General features: G+C 39.8%; 1 protein-coding gene across 3 annotated transcripts in view; it reads left to right on the forward strand.

The window, feature by feature from the left end:
* elfn2.L (extracellular leucine-rich repeat and fibronectin type III domain containing 2 L homeolog) overlaps positions 1-27,991 on the forward strand; it is a 93,399-nt gene that overhangs the window by 16,681 nt on the left and 48,727 nt on the right. The window contains exons 1-2 of one of the 3 annotated variants that reach the window (XM_041590738.1): positions 9,570-9,680; positions 20,192-24,011. The exons of 1 other annotated variant lie outside the window; for it this stretch is intronic. In XM_041590738.1, coding sequence (XP_041446672.1) covers positions 20,582-22,999 — 2,418 coding nt within the window. In that variant the 5' untranslated portion in view covers positions 9,570-9,680; positions 20,192-20,581 and the 3' untranslated portion in view covers positions 23,000-24,011. Of the gene's footprint in view, positions 1-9,569; positions 9,681-20,191; positions 24,012-27,991 lie in introns of those variants that run through there. One more of the 3 variants, XM_018258897.2, reaches the window with a different exon arrangement.

Genomic DNA, 27,991 nt, shown 5'->3' on the forward strand with positions numbered 1-27,991 from the left:
TTTATGATTACCCAATGGCACATACTACTAGAAAATTATATTATAAGGAAAATGGTTTATTTACATGAAGCAGGGTTTTACATATGAGCTGTTTTATGCAATTTCTTTTTAAAGAGACCTACATTTTTTGGGGGGGTATAGTTTTCCTTTAATTCATGGCAAATTTTTAGTTTCACCTTAGTGGAGGCAAGCAGCATGGCATTTGGCTTTGCAATGATCTGTGACCTAAAGCTGTATTACTGATGGTTCTAAGCTAACGTTATACTTTGCTGCACTGATCTCTAATGACATTTTTTTTCAATAATGCTAATCCGGCACAGTATTAGAAGGTTCTTGACTGTGACACCTAACCCTTCACCTAAGCATTTAAGCCAGGGATCCCAACCAGTAGCTCGTGAGCAACATGTTGCTCTCCAACAACTTGGATGTTGCTCTCAGTGGCCTCAAAGCAGGTGCTTATTTTTTAATTCCAGGCTTGGAGGCAAGATTTTGCTGCATAACAACCAGGTGCACTGCCAAACAGAGTCTTAATGTAGGTTGACAATACACATATGGGCTACTTAATGGCCAATCACAGCCCTTATTTGGCACCCCAGGAATATTTTTCATGCTTGTGTTGCTCCCCAACGCCTTTTACTTCTGAATGTTGCTCACGGGTTCTAAAGGTTGGGGATCCCTGATTTAAGCTATAGTACTGCAGCTGCATCTGCTGTCTCTTAACCTGTTAGCCAAGCAAGGGACGAGAATGAAATTTGGGAAGAATTCCAATAGGTGGCATTCCATGGGAGAGCTTATAACTATATACTTATATATGGAACTTTTTCTTTGTCACTAACCTAAGTATTTTAAAAAAAATATGCAAAGGGTCTTCAAAGATCCCATGTGAAGGAAAATGTACAAGTATGGGACCTGTTATCCAGAATGCTCTGGACCTGGGGTTGTGCAGATACCAAATCTTTCTGTAATTTGGATCTTCATACCTTAAGTCTACTAGAAAATCATGTAAACATTAAATAAACCCAATAGGCTGGTTTTGCCTCCAATAAGGATTCATTATTTCTTAGTTTGGATGAAGTACAAGTTACTGTTTTATTATTACAGAGAAAAAGGAAATCAATTTGAAAAAAAAATGGATTATTTTATTATAATGGAGTCTATGCGAGATGGCCATCGGAGTTCTCTGGATAACGTGTTTCCGGATAACAGATCCCATGCCTGGGATCTGTAATTTTTTTTATGGTGTAGTTTTTATGTCTTAATTACACTGTTTACATTGCAAATAATTCACTCTATCATATAAAATGTAATTCCTAAACCATCTCAGGTCATTTTGCCTGGCCACGTGCTTTCAGAAAGAGCCAGCACTTTAGGATGGAACTGCTTTCTGGCAGGCTGTTGTTTCTACTACTCAATGTAAATGAAGGTGTCGCAGTGAAACCTGGATTTTTACTATTGAGTGTTGTTCTTATATCTATCAGGGAGCTGTTATATTTTGTTAGGGAGCTGCTATCTGGTTACCATCCCACTGTTCAGTTGTAAGGCTGCTTCGGACGAAGGTAAACCTGAAGCTACTGCACGGTCAGGAGGGAACCGCAGTTCCAGGTTTCTATTATTTCTAGTATTGCAGCACTAGATTTGGAACGGAAGGCAGGAAGGACAAGTTCCTTTAAAGAAAGGGGTTTTGTGTGCAACTCACTGCAGGGGGAAGTGCAGGAGCCCAATTACACTTGAGGAAGTCATTGAGCCCTCGGTGTGTTCTGTTTGTCAGTGACTGTTGTTGGACCCTGCATCTACATCTGGGGCAAAAACACACTCTGGTTATAGGTATGCATAAACCAAAAGCATGAGCTGGGTTGTTGATATGGTTCATGGATGATGAGATCACACTCACGGAATGACCACATCAGTCTGATTTGGCCCAGCACTTGCATCTATCTCAGATGATCAGATGAGCAGATTTTGCCATTTTTGACCATCGTTACAGATTTATAAAAAACAGTTGTGACCCTGCTACAGAAGTCCTTTTGGTAATATTCATTAAATAAGCATTCTCTCACATGATGTCTGGGTGCCAGTGTCTTTGACCCTCATAACAATGCCAACCTCACAGCTTTGCAGCTCAAGGGTTAATTGAAACAACTGCCAAATGCATCCGAAATGGAACAAAATATGCTGTATGTGTGAAACAACAGGCTCTGCAAAATGAAATTCATGTTTCCAGCTTGCTTGTTTGGAGATACAGTTCCAGAACACTACGTTTTAGATTTGCAGCGCTGCTCCCCTAGTTCAGTTTATCTTCATCTCAAACACAGTTTTGAAACTCAGTTTTGATAGCTAATTTGGGAGATCTGCAGGATTTAAGGTTTGGAGATAAACCTACTGTAACACAGGCATAGACAAACCTAAAGTGATCGTGAAAGCTTGCAGTATATTATATAAACACCCAGTATGCTTTGCATTTCTATTAATAAGATTTGCTTTGTAATTGATGGTAACTATCCCAGCAAAATACACATGTTGAGGAACAGCAATCCTATTGGGTGTTAAATGTGTTTAAGTGTATTTTAAGGATTAACCTCCACATTATGGAAACACCTTTGATGTTGGTGTATTTAAGAGATTAACCATGAACAGATTAATCAAACTACTTTCCCCAAAACACCTTTATAACCTCAGTCTGTTATACAGGTATGGGATTCGTTATCCAGAAACCCGTTAACCAGAAAGCTCTGAATTATGAGGTCAAAATCAATTAAACGATTAACACATTCATTCACCATATTTCAGCAAGGTATAGATATGTTCAAAAATAAACAGCAAGTTAAAAACAAGTTACCAAACCCCTAGTTAAAAACAAGACACAATGTAACCTATATTACTCAATCCATCTAAGCTTGCTACATATTGTTATTAATATTACAAATGTGTCGATAATTGAGAAACAATTCGGTATCAAACACAATAAATATGGATCTCCTATTTTGGATCAGCAAGGTATAACATATGTTCAAAAATAAACAGCAAGTTAAAAACCAGTTACCAGACCCCTAGTTAAAAAAAAGACACAATGTAGCCTTATATTACTCAATCCATCTAAGCATGCTACACATTGTTATTAATATTACAAATGTGTTGCTTATTGAGAAACAATTCGGTATCAAACACAATAAATATCGATCTCCCATTTTTCCACTGGATTAACCATTTCATATCTTATACTGCTCTGTCGGCGTATGTGCTGATGAGAGAGGGCAGAATTATGTAAAGCTGGATTTATATAAATATAAAGGATTTTGTTGCTGTATGTTATATTTATACAAATCTAGCTTTACATAATTCTGCCCTCTCTCATCAACATATACCCCGACAGAGCAGTATGAGATATGAAATGGTTAATCCAGTGGAAAAATGGGAGATCGATATTTATTGTGTTTGATACCGAATTGTTTCTCAATAAGCAACACATTTGTAATATTAATAACAATGTGTAGCATGCTTAGATGGATTGAGTAATATAAGGCTACATTGTGTCTTTTTTTTAACTAGGGGTCTGGTAACTGGTTTTTAACTTGCTGTTTATTTTTGAACATATGTTATACCTTGCTGATATATGGTGAATGAATGTGTTAATTGTTTCATTGATTTTGTCTGCGACGGCGATTATATGAGTTTTGCTATAGCTGATGTTTCCCGAGAGTGAGTGAATATAAGGCATGACTGTGAATCATTTGGCACTTTGAGAAAGGCCTTTGGGAGGCCGAAACGTCAGTCCTGTGTAATTAATAAATTATTTATTTTTCTCTATAAGACCTGTGATTGCAGATATATATATAAATGTATGTGTAAAGGCTTGAGCACACACTTCAAAAAAGCTTTCACCTGGGTGCAAGACAGGACGGCTTATATAACAATAGAATGCTGATGCACACCAGGGTTTTTCTTTCAAAATTTACTTCTTTATTTGATCGACGTTTCGGTCCACGTCTGGGAGCTTTATCAAGACCTTGATAAAGGTCCCAGACGTGGACCGAAACATCGATCAAATAAAGAAGTAAATTTTGAAAGAAAAACCCTGGTGTGCATCAGCATTCTATTGTTATATATATATATATATATAGATATATATATATATATATATATATATATATATATAAAATAGTTCAGAAGGACCCGCACTCCTTATGCTGTGAATCAAACTTCTTTATTGAAACATGCGTATCCAGCATTTCGGCCCACATTTGTATGTATTTAATAAACAAGAGCCATGAATATCCTGTAAATTACTGTATATACTTAGTGCTTAGTGATGTCATTGGTTAAAATCGGAGCTTAGTGATGTAATTGCTGTCACATGACTCACTGAAACTTGTTGAAAAATATATATATGTAGCTCTATAATAAACTGACACCGCCATGGTTTGTATGAGCTACTTTCTATGTGGTGTGGAGCCACAAATAGTGATGGGCGAATTTGCGCCGTTTCGCTTCGCCGAAAAATTTGCGAATTTCGAGCGAAATTCGCGAAACGGCGAAAAATTTGCGAAACATCGCCGGCGTCTCTTTTTTGATGCCGGCGTCCGTTTTTTCGGAAATTTTTTTTTGACGCCGGCGATTTTTTTCCGCGAATTTTTGCAGCCGTTTCGCAAATTTATTCGCTGGCGGCGAATCGCGCAAATTCGCCGCGAATTCGCGCATGGCGGATAAATTCGCCCATCACTAGCCACAAATGAGATCCTCTTTCCTCAGGGGTAAGCCCTCGCAGCGAGGTGGAGGCAGGGTAGAGTGTAACTGTAACCGTGTGCAATGCACAAGAGATTGGGCACCAGTGGTTTTATTTTGTTTAACCATAAACTGAGTTTATTGACCAACATCAGAATTCACATGGGAGTATGGAATATAGGATAAAACATAGATCAACCAATAGAACAATGTATACTCACAGTACCAAGTATAGAATGACTCCCTGTAGATAGAGAATACACAGCAGAGAGTTATGCAGCTTGTGAGAAGGTATTGCCCAGTTTTCAGGATCACCTTAAGTGGAACCCAGAAGTCTATGCACTTCCCTGAGTCTTACACTTAGTCCCTACTATGGGGTCAGTAATACCCGGGATCTTAATCCCTCTAATATCCTCATTGGAGCTTTGAGCTTCTCAACTACATACCCTATCTATCACTCCTAGAGTGATCTATTAAAGGGTATAACTATCACTTTAATATACTCAGACTGGGTTCCACTACCCCTAACCTCTGCTGCTTAACAGAGTAAAGGTTCAGCAGCAATGGCTGTGACCACATGGTTTTCAAACCTTTTATACTATGCCACAGTGCCATCTAGCATCAACTGTGAGAACTACAGGGGTTACATAAGCACCAGGTCCCCATCAGGACCCACTTAGGCGTCCATATTAATAGGGATGTGCCTGTCAATAAAGTGTAAGGGTGTCTAAATTTTCACATCCCTACACACACATATATATATATATATATATATATATATATATATATATATATATATATATATATATATATATATATATATATATATATACATATCAGTACTACATGAAGAACCAAGCTCCGTAGCAAAAAGAGTTGCTTGTACCTATGGGTGCATGCCAGAATTACATAAAGGCAAGGTGCAATTTACAAATTGCCATTTTCAATAATGAGGTCCAATGTTTTCATTTTGCAAATAAAAACCCTAAGTTGATACTTGGGTGTACGCCAGTTGCAACTAGGCCCTAGGGTATTGGGAGATGACTCATGCTTTATGGTTTTCCCATGTCTGAGAGATACGTCATTCAAATGTTAGTCTGCAGTTAAACTAAGCATTCTTTCATTTATTTCATGGTCATGTTGCCTCCTGCGCCAGCATGCAGTTTGTAAACAAGTTTTTATTGTTGTATTATTGTACCTTAACAAATCATACAGTATGGCAGTACCCGCTAATATTAAAGGAAAAAAATCAAATGTACTGATAAATCATTTATAGAGAAAAAAAGTAAAAGTAACCATTTCTTAGAAATAGTCATTTCTCATATAATATAAATGGCTGTATTAAACATGCAGATGAAGAATATTTTTGGGGCTAATGCACTTTTTGTGTAGAGTGGATGATTTTATATGTAAAGGATCATTCAGGCATAAAATGCAATTTCTGAATTGCTTTTAAGATGCTTATTGTTCTGCTAGACTATAAAGTGTGTTAAGTGTATATCTCTAGAGCATGGCCCAGTAATGTTATGTATTTAGCACACAGTTTAGTTCTTCACACTGAGATTTTGATTCTATTTTTCACTTTTTCTATTTCTATTTTTTTTGTAATTGAAGGGATTTTTAAAATGTTTTTAAATATTTTACGTTTGTTGGTGTTTCTCTTTTCTGTTGATATTGTAATTGTCCTTTATTATAATATGTAACGGAATCATTTTTAAATCTGGGTCACTGCAATTTATAAAATGTTCTATTTTTAAAAAAATATTTCTTTATTATTAGTAACCTAATTTTGGACCATTGGTCTAATAATGATATTTTGTTGATCTTTTATCATGTAGCTGGTGAGACACTATCTTGATAAATGTAAGGTTATGCACCTGCATGTTAATAATAATAGAACAAGTCACTTATGCCCTCAGTAGGATTGCAATTTATAAAATGTTTTATTTTTAAAAAAACATTTCATTATTATTAGTAACCCAATTATGCGTGATTGGTCTAATAATGGTATTCCGTCTATCTTTTATCATGTAGCTGGTGAGATTCTATTTTGATAAATGTAAGGTTATGCACCTGGATGTTAATTAAAATTATACCAGCCACTTGTACTCTCAGCTGGACTAAGTTAAAGGGGGTCTATCACGAAATGAAAATGTAATATAAGCTTCATGTTGCTGAAACGAGAAACTTTCTAAATATAATCAATTAAAAATTATGTATCATTTATGAAATAATCAAGTTACTCTTCACTCTCCCCCTCTGAGCAACCTGTCTCTCTCCGTTCTGTCTTCATGCAGTAGGTAGTCAGATTTTGATTGACATTTAGATTTAATACATCCTTTGGGGGGGTTGCACCCTTAACCTAGGTGCTCACTCTTTAAAAATAACCAGCTGTGATGGAAATCTTGTTTATCTGAATGCATGGTGTCTGTTATTTTGTTACCTTTTGTTTGTGCTGGAGTTGGTTATTTGAGTTATTCTGCTAAGAAAAGGAAGCCCCTAAAGACATAATAGACCTACCTGTCAATCAAGATCTGACCCAGACCTCAGCATGAAGAGAACATGAAGAGTGACAGGTTGTGGAGAGTGAGATACTGAAGACTAATTTGATTATTTCTTAAAGGAAAACCAAACCCTTTATATTAAAATCCCCTGCCCTACATAGACCCGCATCCCTGCTTCCAGGGCCGGATTTACATAGAGGGCAACCGAAGGCCCACTACCGTTCATCGCACTTGTCCCCTCCAGGGATACAGGAGCAATGGGGATTGGCACACAGGAAATTTAAAAAATTATTGTATATCCAGCGCATCCCCAGTACTGGTTGGTCAGCATGCCGCTCTAGGCCCGGGCCTAGGTGGCCTTTCCACAAATCCGGGCCTGCCTGCTCCCCCCAGTCTAGGTGTTACCCTCAGTAAATGTCCCTAATGCTTTACTTACTCCTCATTGCTGATTCAGAGCATCAAAGTTCACGGACGCCAACTTCTTCTCTTTCGGTAATCTTCGGGTCTTCTTCCGGCACTTCGCCAATTTCTGTCACTTTTGGCACATGCGCCGTTGTCAAAAACCGGAAGACTGTTCCAACTGCGCATTTGCCAATACGACGCTTACTTCGCGAACACTACCAAAGTGAAGAAGAAGATGGCGCCCGTGAACTCCGATGCGCTGAATCTGCAATGAGGGGTAAGTTAAGGTTTAGGGGCATTTGCCAAAGGTAACACCTAAGGTGGGGAGGGAGCAGGAAGGGGGGTCTATGTAGGATAGGGGATTTTAATATAAAGGGTTTGGTTCTCCTTTAAACGGTACAGAATTTTTAATCAATTGTATTTATAAAGAGTCTTATTTCAGTGAGATGAAGCTTATATTAAATGCAGAGAAGGACCTGGGGTTCTTTTGGATAATAAACTCGGATGTAGCAGCAGGAGGGGCCAGCAAAGTATTGCCCTGTATAGACTCACAGGAGGAGAAGGACATTCTTTCTCTTTACAAAGCACTGGTAAGGCCCCATCTAGAATATGACATGCAGGTTTGGTCTCCAGCAATTAAACAGCTAAATTGATGAAGGGAATATAAGGTCTCAGAGGAAAAGGTTAGTAATGTTTACACTAACGAAGAGGCACTTAAGGGAATATATGATAACTATGTATAAATATATAAAGGAATCATATAATAATCTCTCTGCTGCTATTTACCAGCATATCTCTCCAGCAGACACAAGGGCATCTACTGAGATTAGAAGAAAGCAGGTTTATTTTATAGGGGAAATTTCTTTTTTTGCAATTAGGGTAATGAAGTTGTGAAATTGTCTCCCTGAAGTGCACTTGCAGATACATTAGATAGCTTCAAGAAAGGGTTGGATGCCTTTTTAGTAATGCAATAATTAGTGCAAAGTTGATTCAAGGACTGGTCCAACTGGCATCTTGGAGTCAGGAAGGAACATATCCCTCCCCTCTGAGGCAAATTGCAACGGTTTCAATTTTTTTTTTTATCTTGCTCAGCTAGCAGTTAGGCAGGTTTGTTTCAGACAAAATGGCTTGACTTGACGGACGTGTAAATGACTATGATAGCCACTAAGTATAATAGTATTCTTTTCTGTGAATCTATTTTATCCCAATCTATATTATCTCTGGATCCATAACAGCACAGTGTTTTTCTGTGGCAGGACCCAGGGCAAATCATTACACATTATTTATATGAAATAAGGACTTGTATAGTATCAGTGGATCTTGGGAATTGCACTTGCAGGGCTGAAGGGATGCACATCAAAACTGATGTTAACGCTCAGTTTTACCATTTGTCTCCATCTTGTTTTTCTGTTACACCCGGCTATAGTATATACCTACCATCTACCAGTCTTCCTCCCTTCTACTACTGCTATGCATGGCCCCATAAATGCAGGGCCTAGGGCAGACTATTTGCCTAACTAAAGGGAGCTCTTGTTCTTATAAATTATGTTGATTTTCTGGTATAAAAAAGCACTGGAATAACATGCAACAAAACAATTGAATACAACTGCATGAAAAGAATATTGCACATATATATATATATATATATATATATATATATATATATATATATATATATATATAATTGCACACACACATATATATATATATATACACACACATTTTTTCCACTCCCTCCTTCATTCCCATCCACCGAAGTGCCCCCTATGTTCTCTGCTTCTGTGTAACTCTGTGGTTCCCATTTCAGTGGAATAACCCACAAAACATGTTATAATTACATTCCCACTGCCCCTCCCTCTGCCGCGCTGCACACAGCTCTAATTAACGGCCTCGTTAAGAGATGGAGATGCATTAGCATATAAAACACGACCCACTGTTTGTTTTAGTCTGTGTGGGAGCAAGGGAGAGAATGCGTGTCTGTGAAGGGGCGGGCATGCATTTTAGGGAGACCCTATTAACAGGCACGTGGGAAGACGCATATAGGTTGTCTATAAGGTAAGCAAAATTGTACTTTTTGCAAGAAGATGCCGCAAAACACCCAACAGGCCTTTTTGAAGGTAATGCGGCTCACTGCAACTTTGCTTTGCTCATGTGACATTTCAACTGCTCCCACACCTAAAGATCAAGGGCATCGTAAGCTGGGAAACATTTGCAGGTTGCACATTGACAAATGAACCCCAGGGTCAAAACTATGCACTCTCCAGCTGGATTGTTTTATGGTTTTTTTTAACATAAGGTGTCACTACTTAGGCTGGAAATGGGCATTTTCTGAAATGCCCCTACATTGTGCGCAATTCAGAACATGGAAAAAAGGAGTGCTAAAAAAAGAAGGGTAGCCTGTCAACCCTGATGCTTGGTGATGAGCCTATGGGGCAAATTCACTAAAGGACGAAGCGCCTAACGCTAACGTTAATTCGCTAGCGTAGAGCATTTTTGTTAATTTGCCGATTCACTAACGGACACTGGCGTAAATTCGCTAGCGTTACTTTGCACCCTTACGAATGGCGAATTTGCGCAACGGACGTAACTACGCAAATTCACTATCGCGCGCATTGTTCTGAACGCTACCTTTTACGCCAGACTTCCTTCGCCACCCCAGACCAGGCGAAGTGCAATAGAGTAGATAGGGATTGCTTCAAAAAAAGTTAAAAAAATTTCTAAGTCCCAAAAAACGCTGGCGTTTTTTCTTTTTTTATGGGTGATAGGCTGAAAAAGATCGAAATTTTTTTTGGGGCTACGCTCCTTCCCCCTTACATTTCCTAACTCATGGCACCTTAACTATACAGTGGGCACATGTGTAGGGCAAAATAAAAATGTTATTTGCTGTTTTGAAGGTTTCCCAGGCTTGTGTAGTGCTGCTACATATACCTCCATTGTAACTTCAATTTGGCGCCGTATGCAAATTAAGCATCGCTAGCATAACTTTGCTTTGCTTGGCGAATTAACGCTAGTGCAACTTTGCAACCTTACGCTTCCCCTGAGCGCAACTTCGGATTTTAGTGAATTTGCGTAGCACTGGCGAAAATATGCCTGGTGAAGTGCCGCGAAACGGACGCTGGCGCAACTACGAATCTTAGTAAATGTGTGCATAGATTTTGGACGCGTCACACATTGTCCAGACGTACAAATGGAGGAACGATCTGTTATCCGGAAAACCCAGGTCACCAGCATTCTGGATAACAGGTCCCATACTGTACAAATGGCGTAGCACATATTCACAATGTTGCCTTCTTTAATTGTACATACTTTCGATTCTCTGGCTTTTTTAAAATACTTATCTTTGTAACCAATCTCTCCTTTGCACGTAATGAATTCTTTATAAATCTGATTGGGGTTCGGGCCCATAAAGCACGATTCTATTTAAATATTAAATATGATCGGAGGTGAGGTAAAACCAGTGATTTAATAGGCATGGTCATTCTACAGAGCTTCCATTGCAAAGTGGTTATTACTCATAAACACAGCAAGTACCATTTAGCTCAATGCTGTCAGCATCAAAAAAATGTAGTACAGTACATCCACTACAATACAGTATCTATCTCTAGAATAATAATCTTGTAATTATTTCTGTATCTTTTTTTCATCATGAATTATTTTTTCTGTTTCATGTAGGCAGATAGCTGGCATTTACAGTCTTGGCAGCGTACTTCTGTTTTGTTTTATACATATTTTTACTATCCCCATGGGGATGCGTTTGAGATCAGCAAGTTGGTACAGTTTTGTTTATATGTGTTCTTACAATGCCCATTCATTTTGTTCTATGCATAGAGATCAGTATTTTGCTATTGATAGGAAATGTCCCAGGCCTTCGTCCTCGTGTTTTTATATGGTCATGAAACTCCTCAGTAACTTATAATATCCTTATAATTTACAAGAGGGGTACTCTATTCACTTTATAAATGGTGAGTATTGATGTCATCATTTATAAACGGTGAGTAGTGATGTCATTGTAATTTCCAAGAGGGGATACTTTATTCACTATATAAACAGTGCTTAGTGATGTCATTAGTTATAATCGGAGCTTAGTGATGTCACTTCTGTCACATCTCGACTCGCTGTGACAGAACTTGTGTATTATAATAAATAAAGTACCCCCTGTTGCAAAATATGAAGACACAGTATTAGAAGTCACCTCAGATTTCCATTACCTGTATAAGGGTAAGGCCACACTGGGCATTTGGGGAGATTTGGTCGCCTGGCGACTAATCTTTGCGGCAACCAATCTCCCCAAACGCCTTCCCTCCCTCTGCGCCGGAGCTAATCACATGGGGCGATTCGTTTTCCAAAGTCGCTCGAAATTTCCTCGTGAGGCAACTTCGGAAAACGAATCGCCGCGTGTTATTAGCGCTGGCGATTTTTCATTTTAGCCAGCACAGAGTGAGGGAAGCTGGAAGACGAGGTGATGAGTCGCCAGGCGACCAAATCTCCCCAAAACGCTCAGTGTGGCCTTACCCTAAAAGCACTTGTCCTTCGGCCTCCTGCTTTTATATGGTCCTGGAACTCCTCGGTAACTTATAATATCCTTATATTTTACAATGGGGGGTACTTTATTCATATATATTTATCTATACAGTATAACATACCCCATTGTGATATGAGTTCTATTTCATATTGAGATTAATTTCACATGTCCCTGTCCTATGTGGAATGCATCACGTGACAGTCAAGCAAACACCGGCAAAATTAAATGCAGAAAACCTCTACTAAAATATAATATATATTATAATACATTTTAATATAATATTAAATCTAAAATATACCTAAAAAGGCCTTTTGCAAAGAGAAATACAACCTGCAACATAACCTAAAAGTCATTCAACCCTTTTTTCAAACCTAACCAATAAATTAGAGTTGACCACTACTACAGTAAATAAACTCTTTCTGTGATATTAGTGAAACCTTCTTTTCACCAATCATAATGGAAGCCAATGTAACCCCTGCCCTCACCATCCCAAAGAATAAACATTTAGAAAGCAAAATTTCTTATTTTACAAATTGACGATACTGACTGACAGTTATCATATAAGGACAGCAGATATTAGGGTTGATTTACAAATAATTATACTATATTTAAAAGTTATCTACATAGGTAGTTGTGTTACTACACACTCCTTGTGGCATGTGTCAAAACTTTGGTGAATTACACCCTGGAATGAATTGCAATATGAAATTCTCATGAAAAGGGAAAATAAAAAAAACGGCAATATGTTATTTTACACCTACAACAGTATATTTTGCACACTAGTTTGTGGGCACTGTGATTCAACTGGAGTTTTGGGAAAAATAGATCATTATTGGCATAAACATGGCATTTCATGGCACTTGCCTCTGCACAGTAACCCATAACAATCGGTTAGTGAGCAGGTTTGGTCAGACAGCCAAATGTAGACTAAAAATATGCAAAAATTTGATTGGTTTCCATGGGTTACTGCCTAGGTGCAACTTTTTCCAGAACACATCGACAGCAAAGGAGTAATAGACAACACAATAGGAAGCAACTCAAATGAAACATATAGCATCAATGCAAATACCAAACCTGCCTTACAAAATGAATACCTCGTATTAAACCAGCCAGCCCTTAAAAACCTCTGTGTAACGGGTTTCAATTAGTCATTTTAAATGGCTTCCTAGAGGCACAATAAGAAACATTAAACAGTGTGCCTTCTATCGCATCCCCAAAGTCTTATTGACAGTATTTAGCATCATCACCCTCCCGAAGGACACTATAGACTACTTGCATCCTTGGCAGAGGTCCATTGGTTAAATGAGTGAGCCTCTTAAACACTGCTTCTGCTGAGCCAACTTGCTTTGGTTGGAACTTACATTCTATCCCCCCATCATCCACTACCTGCAGGGGATTCCTTACCCCCCTCTGAATCCAATTAGGCCCAACCCTGGTGCAATTTGTAAAGTTTAACCCAACCTGTAAATGCCAGAGAGCTGGCACATCACCTCCATTAAAAAGTGAAAGAGAGGCAGCAAGAGGATCAACGTCAAATCAACATGATTAATGTGGTCGGCACAGAGGAGCAAGGCACAAATAATGGGAATATCTTTGAGTCCTCTGGGAGAAAAGCTCTGTATAAATCAAACCATTATTATTGGGAGGCACTAGATAGGCATGTCTCTAATACTCTACTATTCCCATGCAGAAAAAAATGTAATTTGCAATCCCAGTGCTACTCCCACTGTAAGTAGGAAGAAGGATAGGGAGCAGTGCAGTTATAATGAGCAAGAAAGGCATGGATTGATGTCAGCATTGCCCATCGACATCTTTACCTTTGACACCTTGATGTTGCACAGCGTCACATTTTTCTCATCAGGCATACACTTGGCAATTTCAAATGGTGGATGGATGGTGGATGCTGCATGAATACATAACCACTGCTAGATGCAGACCAATACTTCACGGGTACAGACTTGATGATCAGTACTACAAACTGCATACACACTACATGCTTCAGTTGGGATATTGGGGAAAATCCTGGTGGGCTCTGGTCCTGACAGGTCCTGTTCCTGCTTCCCTGACACTCTACAAATGCAATTTATATTTATTTTAAGCTTTTGTTGCCATGCCTAAGTGCACAAAGCTTTAGACCAGGCTGGAAAAATTGCTTTGGGTCACTGGTTATAACTTGAGAAGGCCTTATCTTTGAGGGCGAGAGAGATGTGAGCTGTCAGAAAGTGATCATGCTTCAGCATTATATTGTTTTTAGCAGATATATTTGTGTATGATATATGTGTAATGGTGTGTGGCAGACAGCCTGAATAAGTGTGTATGTGAGTGCTACTGCCAGTGGGGGAATGTATATACTAAGATATCATATTTACTCAGTCTACACTTCTGCATCAAAATAATTGCATGACATTTATGTGATATTTAATTACAGTGCCTTTAATTTTGTCATTATGACGGCGCCGGCTGGGTAAAAAACAACATATTAATAAATGCCTTCCCAGACTAGTACCAGTACAATATGGGATTACACTGGACTCTCTTACCCTGAATGGACCTTCGTTATGTGGAAGAGGAGGGTATATCAAAAAATTAAGGCAGCGGGTGCCAGAGGTTGTTGTAACAAAACAAAATACATTTTTATTTAACATCCACGGGGTTACTTTGAGGCAGTATTAAATGTGTATAAGGCACAGCACAATTCAGAGCCAGCACCATGTGACATCCCTGTGGAGACAGGTTCTAGATGCACCCTCAGCATCTCTGGACAACTGGATTCTCACAAGTTGGATCAAGGAATATACATAACCTAAATCCCTAAATAAATACTGTGATCCCTACACTACAGTCTAGTCTTGCCTGAGGGGAGAGCTACCCCCTTGCTACCCATCCTAGTTGGAGCACAGACTGCTCTTGTTATATAATTCTGTCTGCTTTACTATCCTCGAAAGTGCTATTACACAGAAATAGGATTGCCACCTTTATGTCTGGCTGAGACCGGGCGAGGGGGGGGACTGTGACATTAGTGGGCGTGTCTGTGACATCAGTGGGTGAGGCCGTGACATCAGTGGGTGGGGCTATGGTGCCAGTGGGCGGACCTGTGGCGTCAGTGGGCAGGACTACGACGCGGCGATCAGCGATTGGCCGATCGCCGTGTCAATCAAGGGAATCCCGCCCGGTTTTCCTTATTTGGAAAACCGGGCAGGAAGTATAGACCCGGGCAGCCCCTCAAAATACCGGGCTGTCCGGGTCAAAACCGGACAGGTGGCAACCCTACAGAGAAATACCATGTCCTGACACCACCTCAATCATGGGACCCCTGCTCCCCAACTTTACCAAGAGCCTGCAGCTACATACTGTCCAATGTTTGACTTAGACATAGGGAAACCCCATAACATCTTATTGTATTGTGTAGCCTGCACAATATCTTGGGTGGCCATTACTTTATCAAACTACAATTTGTGGTTAAAATTCACTTTACATGGCCCATGCCCATGTTTCCCTAGTCTGAATACTGTTTATCAGTATTCATCTGAATATATTATAGAGAAAAAAGTACTGAAATATTTATATTGATTTTGAACCATAACCATTTTGAAACCTTAAACAGCCGTACACTGAACCCATATATTGTAAACTAAAATGAGCATGTACACTGATGTTTTGTACTGCAGGTAATCTTAATAGAGGAGGCTTTGAAGGGCACCAATCATGACTAAAATCATTTACTAAGTAAATACACAATGTGAAAGTTCAAGAAATCAGATTTTTAAAAGTTAGAATTGTTTGTATAATGTAAATGATCAGCTCACTATTCCTTCTGCAAGGTCTCCCCTATCTCCATTGCAGTTCTAGCTGAGGCAGGCATCTTGGATACTGGTTCCTCCTCCTGATACTTCTGATACTAAAGTTAGGCATTCTGGGTAGAAGGCAGTGCTACAATCTGAGCATGCTCCTGAAATTTGCACGTTATAGTCTGTTATAGTCTCAGTATGGACTTGGACTCCCTCAGTGAAAGAACCCATTTGACAAAGTTTCAAAAAACTATATATGTAGTTTGATTAAACGTGTTTAGCTTGTACTGATTAGATCATTAATATGTGTTTGATTTTGGCTGTGATAGGTGTATTTGATACAAAAACATGGCAGGGAAAATATAGCCATGGAATCGATCTGCTTATCTTTAACATTTCTGTAACATTTCAAGGTGGATTTCAAGGTGGCGAAAGGCAAAATAATGAGACAAAAAGTGGACATTTTTGTAGACCAGAGGCAGAAGTTCAAGCGCCCCTACTTCCCTAGTCTTCTTGTCCCTCATAAATACAGTTCTTTTGAAAAACGGTGCAATGTGTCTGTTTTCTTGCACTTTACACATTACTTTCCTAGTCATACATGGAAACAGAACACACCGGCACATCATGGGTACTGCTAGCAGGTATAACCTCGCTCGTTTATTGCGGATGCAACGTTTCAGGGCGTGAAACGTTTCGGCCCCGAAATGTTGCATCCGCAATAAACGAGCAAGGTTATACCTGCTAGCAGTACCCATGATGTGCCGGTGTGTTCTGTTTCCACGTTACTTTTGAGGCTGCCAAGTTCCTCTATCGCCGAGCACCTGGGATTCGCATTTGTCTGGTCGGCCAGGGTAGTTCTTTCTTTCTTCAAATAGTCATAAATGGCCCATAAATATTTGCAGCCACCAAATCCCGACATAATGAAGTTCAAGCTTCAATTCAGTCTACATCATAGAAAATGTACATCCAGATTTAATTTTCCCTTTCATTTTTTCATTATGATTTTTTCTTTATTCTGTTTCTATTTTTGTCTGTTTGTGCCTCTTTTCTTAATTTTTTGCTCCCTCTCCTGCCTTCCCTCTGTCTGTTTCCACTGTCGGGCCCCTCATGCTTTCTCTGGTGAAGATGCAATGTTAGAAGCAGCAGCTGGCACTTCGAGATAACGGGCTAATTAAATCGGCATTGTGTGAGCGAACTGGAGGGGAAAGAAGGGAAAAGTAAGGCATGTCATTCAGGGCCACGTCAGTGGCAAAGCACACAGGACCCACTTGGTGCAAGCTTCACAATGCAAGTAGCTTTCCTAACTCCTTCTTATCCCTTAATATTGATATCTGTCCTCAAATGGGATAAAAATGTGGATTAGGCAATTGTTGTACTCTATTGTGAAGAGATTGCAAAATGTATTAATTGGCACAATGGCCTCAGGAATATTAAAGAGAGATATGGAAGAAGATCAAATTTATACAGGCATGATACATGGTCTTCTAAGCGACAGCTCCTGCCATGCTGCTCCTTCTATTTCTTAATCCCCATCCACTTTGCTTATGTCCCTGTCTTTTGAGAACCTTCCATTTCCTACTAGGGCGATCAAGGCCATGGTCTGACTAGAGCAGTCGGGGCCTGCAGGGGCTGCACAATGATGGGCCCTCCTGGTAGTCCCCGGCGGCGGGGCCCCCTCCAACCACTAGATTTCTAACATGCGGTAAAAATCGAGCCAACGTGCATGTGCGAAAAAATGCAGTGACGCATATGCACGAAAAAATGCAGTGACATGCATGTGCACAAAACCGCATGTGCAAAAACTGCAGAAACACGGCCATGCTCTTAAATTCCCCAGCCGCAACCCCCCTCAGTCGGCCTCCTGCCCTGTATGTTACCATATCTTTCCTTCTTGATGTGATGCAAATGGTGACTGGGTCTCAGTCTGGGTTTTTTCCCCAGTGTCCCTCTTGCCCAGTCTGACCCTACCTACAGAAAATTGCTATGTTGCAGGTCAATACCCCTAAAACTACATAGGTGAACCCAGGGCCGGACTGGCAAACTGTGGGTTCTGGCAAATGCCAGAGGGGCTGCTATAAGGTGCCATAGAAAGTCAGAATTTAGTGGGCTGATGGGGGCTTTTTGGGCCTCTCTGTGGTCTGATTGGGCTTCTGAGTACCTGAAATACCAGGGCCTATTTTAATTCTCAGTCCGGACCTGGGTGAACCATTTCAATTCATGGTTGACAAATGGTGTAACTGAGCCAAAATTCCACCTTCACCCAAAATTACCACCCAACTAATAATACTTGCCTGTCTACACTGGAACCTCTTGGAGCTAGACACAACTTATAGTCCACCTATGCACCCATAGGATGGCATAGATGCATTTACTTGATGTACAATTTTTGATTAATTCTCAATACAATAAAAATAAATAACTTTAAAATCATTTAAAAGCTTGCTGGTTACACTGTTGCTATGTAAGTTATTTTAAGGCTGACTTGTCCTTTCACATCTCCTGCCCCTCTCCCCCTACACAAACCCTGTTGAGCATTATTTCCTTCTAAATTACTACTTCCCTCTTATCTCACACTGAGTCTGTGTTAAACACTTGAGCAAAAAGATGCTTCACTGTTGCATTCCTGTCATTTGAAATGAGTGTGTGAGCGGTTATATTAGGAGCGAGATGGTACAAGTGTGGTTAAGGGATAAAACATCTTGAGTGATTAGGGGAGCACTTAAGGCATTGTTATAAAGAGTACTTACAGGAGCGACTGAAGGATAAACATTGGGGCTTGTTATAGAAACAGTTAATGGAGATTATAGAGCTGCGTCCTAGAGGGAGTTAGGAAGGAATTCAAATAAGCTGTTGTAGAGCATTTAGCAATAACTTAAGGATGATGTAGTAGTGGACGAATTATAGGGAGCAGCTAAGGAACAATTAAGGAAAAAGTTATTGGAGTCAGTTTATTGCAGACAAGGGAGGAGCTAGGAGTCACAGTGAATGCAATGCAGCTTATTATATGCAGCCGGCACTGGTTAAAATAGCAATATCCATAATAGTTATGTTAAGCATTAAATACTTGTTATCATCAGTATTTCATGCGGAGACTTGCCTCACAGAGTTGAGGGGGTTAAGACCTATCATTCCAAGTGGAGGCCATTTAGCACAGTAATATCATGGTCTGCTGCTTCTCAGCTGGGACTTCCACACTGCTGCCTTTTGCTTTCCATCCTTATTTCAGAGTTGATTATTGAGAGAATGGCGAGATGCTCTGCCAGGAGCAAGGAATGGAGAATACTAATGGCACAGATCTCAGAAGGTGACAACAATGGTTTGTTGGGAAAATAATAGGCGATACCCATGTCTCACGTCAGCCCAGTGATGATCTGTATTCAGGACTCCAGTGTTATCACTTTTATTTTTCTTGTGGTTTCAGCAAATGGAATTTTAGGAGCTGAATATATTTTTGTTTTTCTTTGGCATTGTTTTGGCTCAGTTTGCAATGTTACCGTACCAAATTATGTAATTTGTATGATTATTGGTACATGTGTGGTGACCCGCTGAGCCGCTGAGCCCAACTGATTAGGCAAGTTTTTTGCACATTTCAAATGTTTACATATATTGTGTATTCTAAGTGCCTTTTTGTGATATGTACTAGCTGGAGCCACGTTGTCTCGTCTCACTGTGTATTTGTATACTGCTGAGATGACAATAAAGTTTACTTTGACTTTTGACTTTGAAGTTTTCAGGCAATTTCATCTACCAATGCAACATGACAGCCATTTGGCTGATCGGATGTAGAGGGTATGTGGACGGCCAATGTACTGCAGCCTTAAGCAATAACTATATCTCTAGTAGATTTGCTGCTAGCTTCTTTAGGCCTTGGGACATGGGCAGCCAAATGAGGCATTCTTTGTAGCAGGGATTACTCGCTACATTTTGAATGACCCTCTAGAAAGGGGTATAATACAAATATGTCAGATTATATGTGAGCAAATATATAGTCAACAGTATTCCATTTTAAAAAAACATTTATAAACAGTGTATCCTGAAGCAGGAGCTCAGTTGACAGCCAATAAAGCACCAACAATCTTCTTTATCTTAGCTGGATCTGTCTTTCCTTCTCTTCCACGACTCTCACACTCTGGCATTCTCTCTTCTGAGTCTACTTTACTTAGCTACCTCTGTTTTTCCCTCCACATTCTCTATTTGCTATAATGAACCCATCCCCCATCTAATGCTGACATATTCTTGTCTCTTTTCTTGTTCAGATGCTGGTGGCAGCTGGAGACAGACAGACACAGAGACGGATTCATCTCCTCAAACTCCCATCACTGGGGTACAGAGTCGGCTGGCACAGACACATAAACTTTCTATCCTCTGTCTCCCTTCATCAATTCCACTACGTTCAGTTTCCTTGATTTTATAGAGGAAGAACTGAGAACACAATTAAACTACTGTTGACTACAAACAAGGTGCAGGCTTAGTGGCTATATAACCTGTGTACAGTTTTTGTACAAGCATCTTCCCCTCCAGAAGATAATGTGCAAAATTTTGTTCAGGAATGTAATACACAGACTTTCCTAAGTTGCGGCACTGAGTTTTTCCCACTAACTGTACACTTCATTTTCTCCAGCTAAATAATTCTTTTTGGCACCACAATGTCATGCTGGTGGCTCTGGCTGACAACCATCTTTTTCTTTTGCCACTTGCCAACAGGTGCACGATCTGATTGTTGGCTAATTGAGGGTGAAAAAGGATATGTCTGGCTAGCAATCTGCAGCCAGAACCAACCCCCCTATGAGACCATACCTCAGCACATTAATAGCACAGTTCATGACCTTCGGCTCAATGAAAACAAGCTAAAGATAATTGGTTATTCTTCACTATCTCGCTTTGGAAACTTGACAGATCTGAACCTGACCAAGAATGAGATCTACTACATAGAAGATGGTGCCTTCATGGGGCAGTCTAACCTACAGATCCTCTATCTGGGCTATAATAAACTGACCAATCTGTCAGAGGGAATGTTAAGGGGAATGCCTAGGCTACAGTTTCTTTTTGTTCAGCATAACCTGATAGAGGTGGTAACACCTAATGCCTTTTCTGAGTGCTTGAGCCTTATCAGTATCGATTTGTCCTCAAACAGAATAAAACATCTAGATAGTTCAACATTTGCTGGTCTTCAGGCTCTTATGGTGTGTGAATTGTCTGGGAACCCTTTCCATTGTGGATGTGAGCTCTATGGCTTTCTTGAATGGTTGGTCATGTTTAATAATGTCACGCGCAACTTTGATCGGTTACAATGTGAAACCCCACGTGACTTTAATGGGTATCCACTGCTAAGCCCAAGACCACATCACAGCAGAAATGCCATAACTGTTTTTCAAGCTCACTGTAGGAATGGAGGATACCTGTCTCTGCCAAGGGAGAGGCCCACACCATTAAATCCAGACTCAATTAATGATAAAGATGAGGGCTCTGGCTTCACTGGTGTGGATATGTCAGCAGAAACTACTACACCGACTCCTACCCCTGACTCTACAGGTAGTCCCACAATTGACATTCATCATGTAACAGGAAATTCAGCCACCCTGATTGTGACAATTCCTTATCCCTATCAAAAACTCTATGTTCTAGTGCAATACAATAACAGCTTTGTATATGATGTAACAACTTTGAAGCACAAGAAGGAGTATATTACTCTGGATAAACTGAAACCTCATGTGAACTATACCTTTTGTGTGACTTCCATACGTTTTTCAAAACGCTACAACCACACATGTCTATTCCTTGCCACTCGTATCAGAGATGAGAAAGACTTGGCTCCCAGTACTTCTACTACAACTCACTATATTATGACAATATTGGGTTGTCTTTTTGGCATGGTCATCATCCTGGGAGTAGTGTACTACTGTTTAAGGAAGAAGAGGATGAAGGAAGAAAAGAAGAAATCTCTGAATGTTAAGAAAACCATTCTAGAAATGAGGTATGGTTCTGATATTGATCCCTGCTTAGGGCCTCATTCCTCACAGAAATTATCAGAGCACCCCATTCCTATTTCTTGCATATCTTCACTCCCTACATCTGTATCTGGGCTTGGGAGTGGAGGAGAGAAAGGAATGTCCTCCAAGCCAATAAACTCTCAAATGGGGACACCAAAAGGAACAAACTACATGGAGGTTCGGAGTGGGGATGGGTTAGACAGAGGCCAAAGGAGGATGTCAGGAGATGAAGAGGATGAAGATGACTTTCATGAACTGGACAATGGTGAGGGATCAGCTTCTGAAATATCCACAATTGCCAAGGAGGTAGACAAAGTGAATCAGATTATTAACAACTGTATTGATGCCCTCAAACTGGACACTTCCTCTTTTTTAGGAGGGGGGGACCCGGAGCTAGGCTATGACTGCCAGTCTGTGCCAGCCAGCTCATCAGGCCACTTGGAGAGGCTCAGCTTCCTCTCTCCTGCATATAAGGAAGGTGTGCACCCTCTTCAGCGCCAACTCAGTGCAGATGCTGCCACAGTGACCAAGAAACGCTGCAGCATTTCATCTAGTGGCTCCATCAAAAGTGCCCGAGTTTTCAGTTTGGATGTTCCTGACCAATCTTTGAAATGTGACTCCAAATACATTGAAAAGAGCAGCCCCCTTAACAGCCCTCTGGATCGCCATCCACTAGTGTCTTCTTCTGGAGTACAGCACCTCGATGTCAAATCTTCCTACCACTGCAGTGAGCACCGCCATTCCTTCCCAGCCCTCTATTATGAGGAAAGTGCTGATACACTGAGCCAGAGGGTCAGCTTCTTAAAACCTCTTTCCCGCTCTAAAAGAGACTCCAGCTACTCCCAACTGTCCCCTAGACACCATTTCTCTGGATACTCCTCAAGCCCAGAGTACTCCACTGAAAATACCCATAAGATCTGGGAGCGCTTCCGCCCTTACAAAAAACACACCCGGGAAGAGGTCTATATAGCAGCTGGACATGCTCTACGCAAAAAAGTCCAATTTGCTAAAGGGGAAGACTTGCATGACATTTTGGATTATTGGAAAGGGGTATCTGCACAACAAAAACTGTGACTGGCACCTTAAAAAGGTGTAAAAGGCATAAAAGGATGTCAGGGACATTGACAGATTTTTTTTGTTGAGAATTGTGGTGTTGATGTACCACAGTTTGCAATTAAAGTTTACATTGGAGGTGGGGGGTTGTACCTCATAAAGGTGGGGAGGAGAAAGATGGACTTGCGGGTTGTGGACAGGACATTTTCAGGCATAGTTCTCCCCCCTTTAAAACACCACCCCCTCTATTCCACACACTGTACTAGTGGCTTTCTCTGTATTAATATATTTCATTTAAGTACTTTTATTCCCCCCCACCCCATGCTTCTTATTTGTTACCAGTCGTAAGCTGAATTCACACAGCAATAAGGCACTTCAGGGTTGTAAATATATTTGGAAACCTATTTTGGGTGTTTAAGCATGCTGAAGTTCAGTTCACAAATGATGCAATTTGATAGGGTTAAAAAAGAGACAGCGGGTACACTTAACTTCAGGATTTTTCCTACACAGAGGAGAGTTGTGGAACTTGCGTTTATGAGGTTCTGTAAACACATCTGCCCTTCTTACATCTAAAGAGGCTAAATTATTATCCCTATAAAGGAATAAAACCATAGTTGCTAAAAGCTACACGTATAGCATAGTTGTCCTGGCCCCTGTATTATGGAGTATTAGATTAAATTAGCACTTAAATGGACTGTAGCATTTATTTATAAATTTTTCTTCCTTAATGAAACATACAAAGTATATATACATACATCAAGTTATCACTAATGTGATAGGTATTCGCCAATTTCACTCCTGGTCAAAAGCTAGAGAGTACAGTTTATCTTTAGCCTTTTATAGAGAGACTTTTATATTTTATATATTATTAAATATAAATATATTATTAAATATAAATCTGCACTTGAGTATGCGCTCCACTAAGATATTTGTGTAGCTGTAGGTTTAATGAATGGACTCATTTATTTACACTAGCCATATTTTCACCAGGAGTGGCAACCCTTACCAATAAATCACAGATTTTCTAATTTTACCCATTGTGGATGATGAAGCTGACTGCTGATTGGCTGCAAGGGGTAATTGCACTGGTGCCTGTTGGCCCAGTATTAGTAAATGAGTCCAGTAGTGTCTTCTGCAAAGAGTTGCAAGCATGTCACTATTTTTGGATGCATTGTGGTTGTTTAGTTTACCAATACCTTTCAGAAATGCTTTCAGTCCAGCCTTTTAGCCTTTGTACATTTGCAGTGGATGAAAAACCTAGTTAACATACCATAAATCCCCTGTTAATATATATCAATTTTATTGCAGCTCCTTATGGGCTGCCATTCAGATCAGAGGTGTGACAACATACAGTAAGAATGGCATTGGTGTCAGTACCTTTAAACTCCCTTTAAAATTTGGAGAAAAGTCTAAGGAAGCTTAAACATGATTCAGTAGAAATTCCTGTTTTGTATACTGTTTTAAAGGACCACTATACCCTCAAATCGTTCTGCAGAATTATACTTACTACTGGGGAATACTTATTTTGACATTGATTTTTGCTGCCCCTGATTGCAGCCTATAAAAATATCAAGGGAGTTGTTTCTGCTACGGAGAGTGCCATTAACAGTCCTGGCTGCTTCATTGGCTCTTTCCACATGCATGGACTGCTAGAACTCTTCCCTATTCTATCTTCTTGTAATGGAATTAAACAATACACAGACTATGCAAGGTAATACAGAACTTGCTCACAGCCTACCAGCAAAAAAAAAAAGTAAAGCTGAGCCAGCAACACCTTTTAAGCTATTGGGGACATAAAGCAAAAGGAAAGCAAATATGCTATTAGCTCTAAATATTCCATTAGACAAATGCACAAAGACAATAAATCAAGCAGGCGTAATGGCCCTTTAAATTTGTCTGTTGAAGGTAGATATGTTAATTTTACAAACCAGAATGTACAGATGAGATGCCATAGTTAGTGGAGGCAGCTTTAGCCTGAGATGCACATTAAAACAGTGGTTAGTTTGCCTTACCTGTAAGAACTCACAATAAATCATGTCGCCGTGGGGTATTACCTAGTGATCCACCTCAGATGTGGCTCTGTTCCCAAACCTAACAAAAAAAGGTAAAGAAAAGCTAAAAAGAAACAAGAGCCAGAGGCAAGAAAGGATACAATGCAACCTCTGAATTTCATGTGATACATATAATTATGTGGCTTTTTACCTTAAATGGCAACTCTAGGCCTGCTTGGAAAGAGAGCTGATCCAGCAATTTATCACACAGAGTACATCTGTAGGTATTCCCAGCTAACTAAAGAATGAATAGGACATTCTTCATATGCTGCCTGTGCTTTCGACATTACTCACAGGGGGATATGAACAATTATAGTACAATGCTTGGGTACTGCCAGCTTGGAACTGGGAGAGATGCACCTTTCTATTCTTTATATCACTACTGCTGCCAAATAGGGCACTTTGTGTGCCCAGATCCTCACTACATTGTATTTACTGCATTAAGTGAGGAGGCAGCAAGAGTCATTTTACACCCATTTGCCCTTGTCCATGGTGCTGGACTGCACATCAGCCATGTTCAACTGCAGCTGTTGGGATCTTGGGTGTTTTTAGCCACACGTTGACAATTGTTTTTGTGTAACTTCCCAATTAAAATAGAGCAAGGACAGAAAAGACATTATTCTGTTCTTCACAGTGCATTAACTCTTTGCTTTGTCAACATAAAAATCATATTGCTCTCAGTGTAGGGATATTGTGCCGAGGGGAGTTTGCAGTTACTTGGCAGTAGCATCATATCACGTGCAGAGGTTTCTCAATTTCTAGTAACCTATAGCAACCAGAGTGGTAAATGCTTCATGCTGATTGATATGGGTTACCAGAAATGAAGCTCCATTTGCACCTTTGCATAGTTACACCTTGAAGGGGGTGCTTCGCCTTTAAATTACCTTTTTAGTGTGTTCTAGAATGGCTAATTGGTCTTCATTTTTCGAGTTTTTTTTAATAATTTGCATTATTCATCTGACTCCAGCTTTAAAATGGGGGTCACTGACCCCATCTAAAAACCCAAATGCTCTGTAAAAGTTAATTTAAAGGTGACCAAGATCTTTAAAAATTCTATATGTCATTGAAGGAAGCACTTAACAGTTTCAAAGATTTAAAGTGTGGCTTTTTTTCTCACAAGCACTAGAATTTACCATTATGATTCTGTTGCATCAATGCTTACCTTTCAAAAAACGACCATTAACATTAACAAACTGGAAAAACCATTATAGAATGCAACAAAACCTCATATGTGCCTTATTGCCTTACAAACAAAATTCCTTTCTTGTTTAACGTTTAGAAGTCAGCCTCTTAACATTGCTCTTCCCATTGAACTCCCCTTTTATTCTGGTGAGAGGATATGTATATGTTGGCAAAGACCACATTTTTAGTGTCAAAATACTCATCAAATTTTCTATTATACCACAACCCCTCTATAAAGACTTTTAAACTGTACGACTATGTGTGAAGTCAGCTTGCGATGTGTTCCTCTATAACCTTTATGTGCATGGGTTTCAACCTACAACCTCTAAATTGTCTGTTGATTAATAATCTCTATATAGCCAAAGGTATGTTGTAGAGGTAAACAAATCAGAGCCGTCTTTAGGGGTTTTGAGGAAAGGCAATGGCCCATGGCCATTTTTTTTTGTGGGGTCCAGCAGAGCATCATTTAAATGGAGAGTGGAAAGAAAGGAGGTCCAGGTATTTTGTTTGAATGGATGTTAGCTGAGGGATAGATTCCAAAGTAAGTCAGGAGGATTTTGGGGAACGAGCTGCAGGAATGGGATAGTGGAAATAGTGAGGAATGGAAATTGGATGCCATTATGAAAGTATAGAGAGTATAGAGAGTATAGAGAGTGGGCTGTAAATGCAGCATAGTGTCAGTAACAACTAGAATTAGGGATGTCCAGCCTGCAATTACAATCTATATTTGACCTACAGCTCCCAGCATCTAACAACAGCTAAAGGCTTTAGTTAAACAACAGCAGGAGGCAGTTGCATAACTATCTTTGCACTGGACCCCTTTCCCCCTTTACCTTGCAGCTACAGACCCTGCAGAAATGGACCCCGCAGCACTGCATGGTTCTTATGGATTCTGCTCCCCTGGTAGTTACTCCTACTAGCAGGAGGCTGATAAGTAGGATAGAAATGTTTTATATAGAAATATTAGGACCCCACCACCACTAAAGACAGCCCTGTAACTAACATAGCAAATTTGAATTAGTCTATGAAAGCTACAGAGATACTTTTTCTTTTACTCTATGATTTACAGAGACAAGGTCTGTTTCCTAGTTCTTGTTTTGTTTTCTCCTATGGTGGGTGGTAAAGGTGGGATGGGGAGAGACTGGTAACGTTTATGGGACCTGTACACAATATTTTTCGCCAATGATTTTCAAGAGAGGAAGCAGAAATTGTATTTTGTTTTTTTTGCATGCATTAGTGTAAAAAAAAAAAAAAATGAAACGAACAGAACACAAAAGATAAAAAGCACTTGGCAGAGTTCTCTTTTTAAAGAGCTCATCGAAATGTAAAGTGTGGAAAATATCTTGTCTGCTGAACATTGGCTGGTATCTCTAGGGTGAGGGGCACTGCCATAAATTGGTTTTTGTTCACAATGACATGGCTGCTATCCATAGGGTCATTAGTACCCATTAGCATTCAGAACAACATGGCTCTTATCTCTTGGATCAAGGGACACTGGTATACACTGATTAAAAGTAGCCTTGGGCACAACATGTCTATCTACAGAGCCGAAAAACAACACTATAAACTGGAACACCCTGGCATTTAGAAAAATATAGATGTTTTCTGTAGGATCAGGGGAAATATCTGCATATATCACATGGCTTGTATAGGGATGAGGCAAGGATTTACACTGGTACATGCTATCATTATCATTATACATATAAGTTAACCCTATTCATTATAAGGCCTTTTCATTATTTCACTTAAATTTCCATGTCAATTGTTCACAGTTGGCCTC

Source organism: Xenopus laevis, chromosome 4L (genome assembly GCF_017654675.1).
Source record: "Xenopus laevis strain J_2021 chromosome 4L, Xenopus_laevis_v10.1, whole genome shotgun sequence".
Classification (NCBI taxonomy): domain Eukaryota; kingdom Metazoa; phylum Chordata; class Amphibia; order Anura; family Pipidae; genus Xenopus; species Xenopus laevis.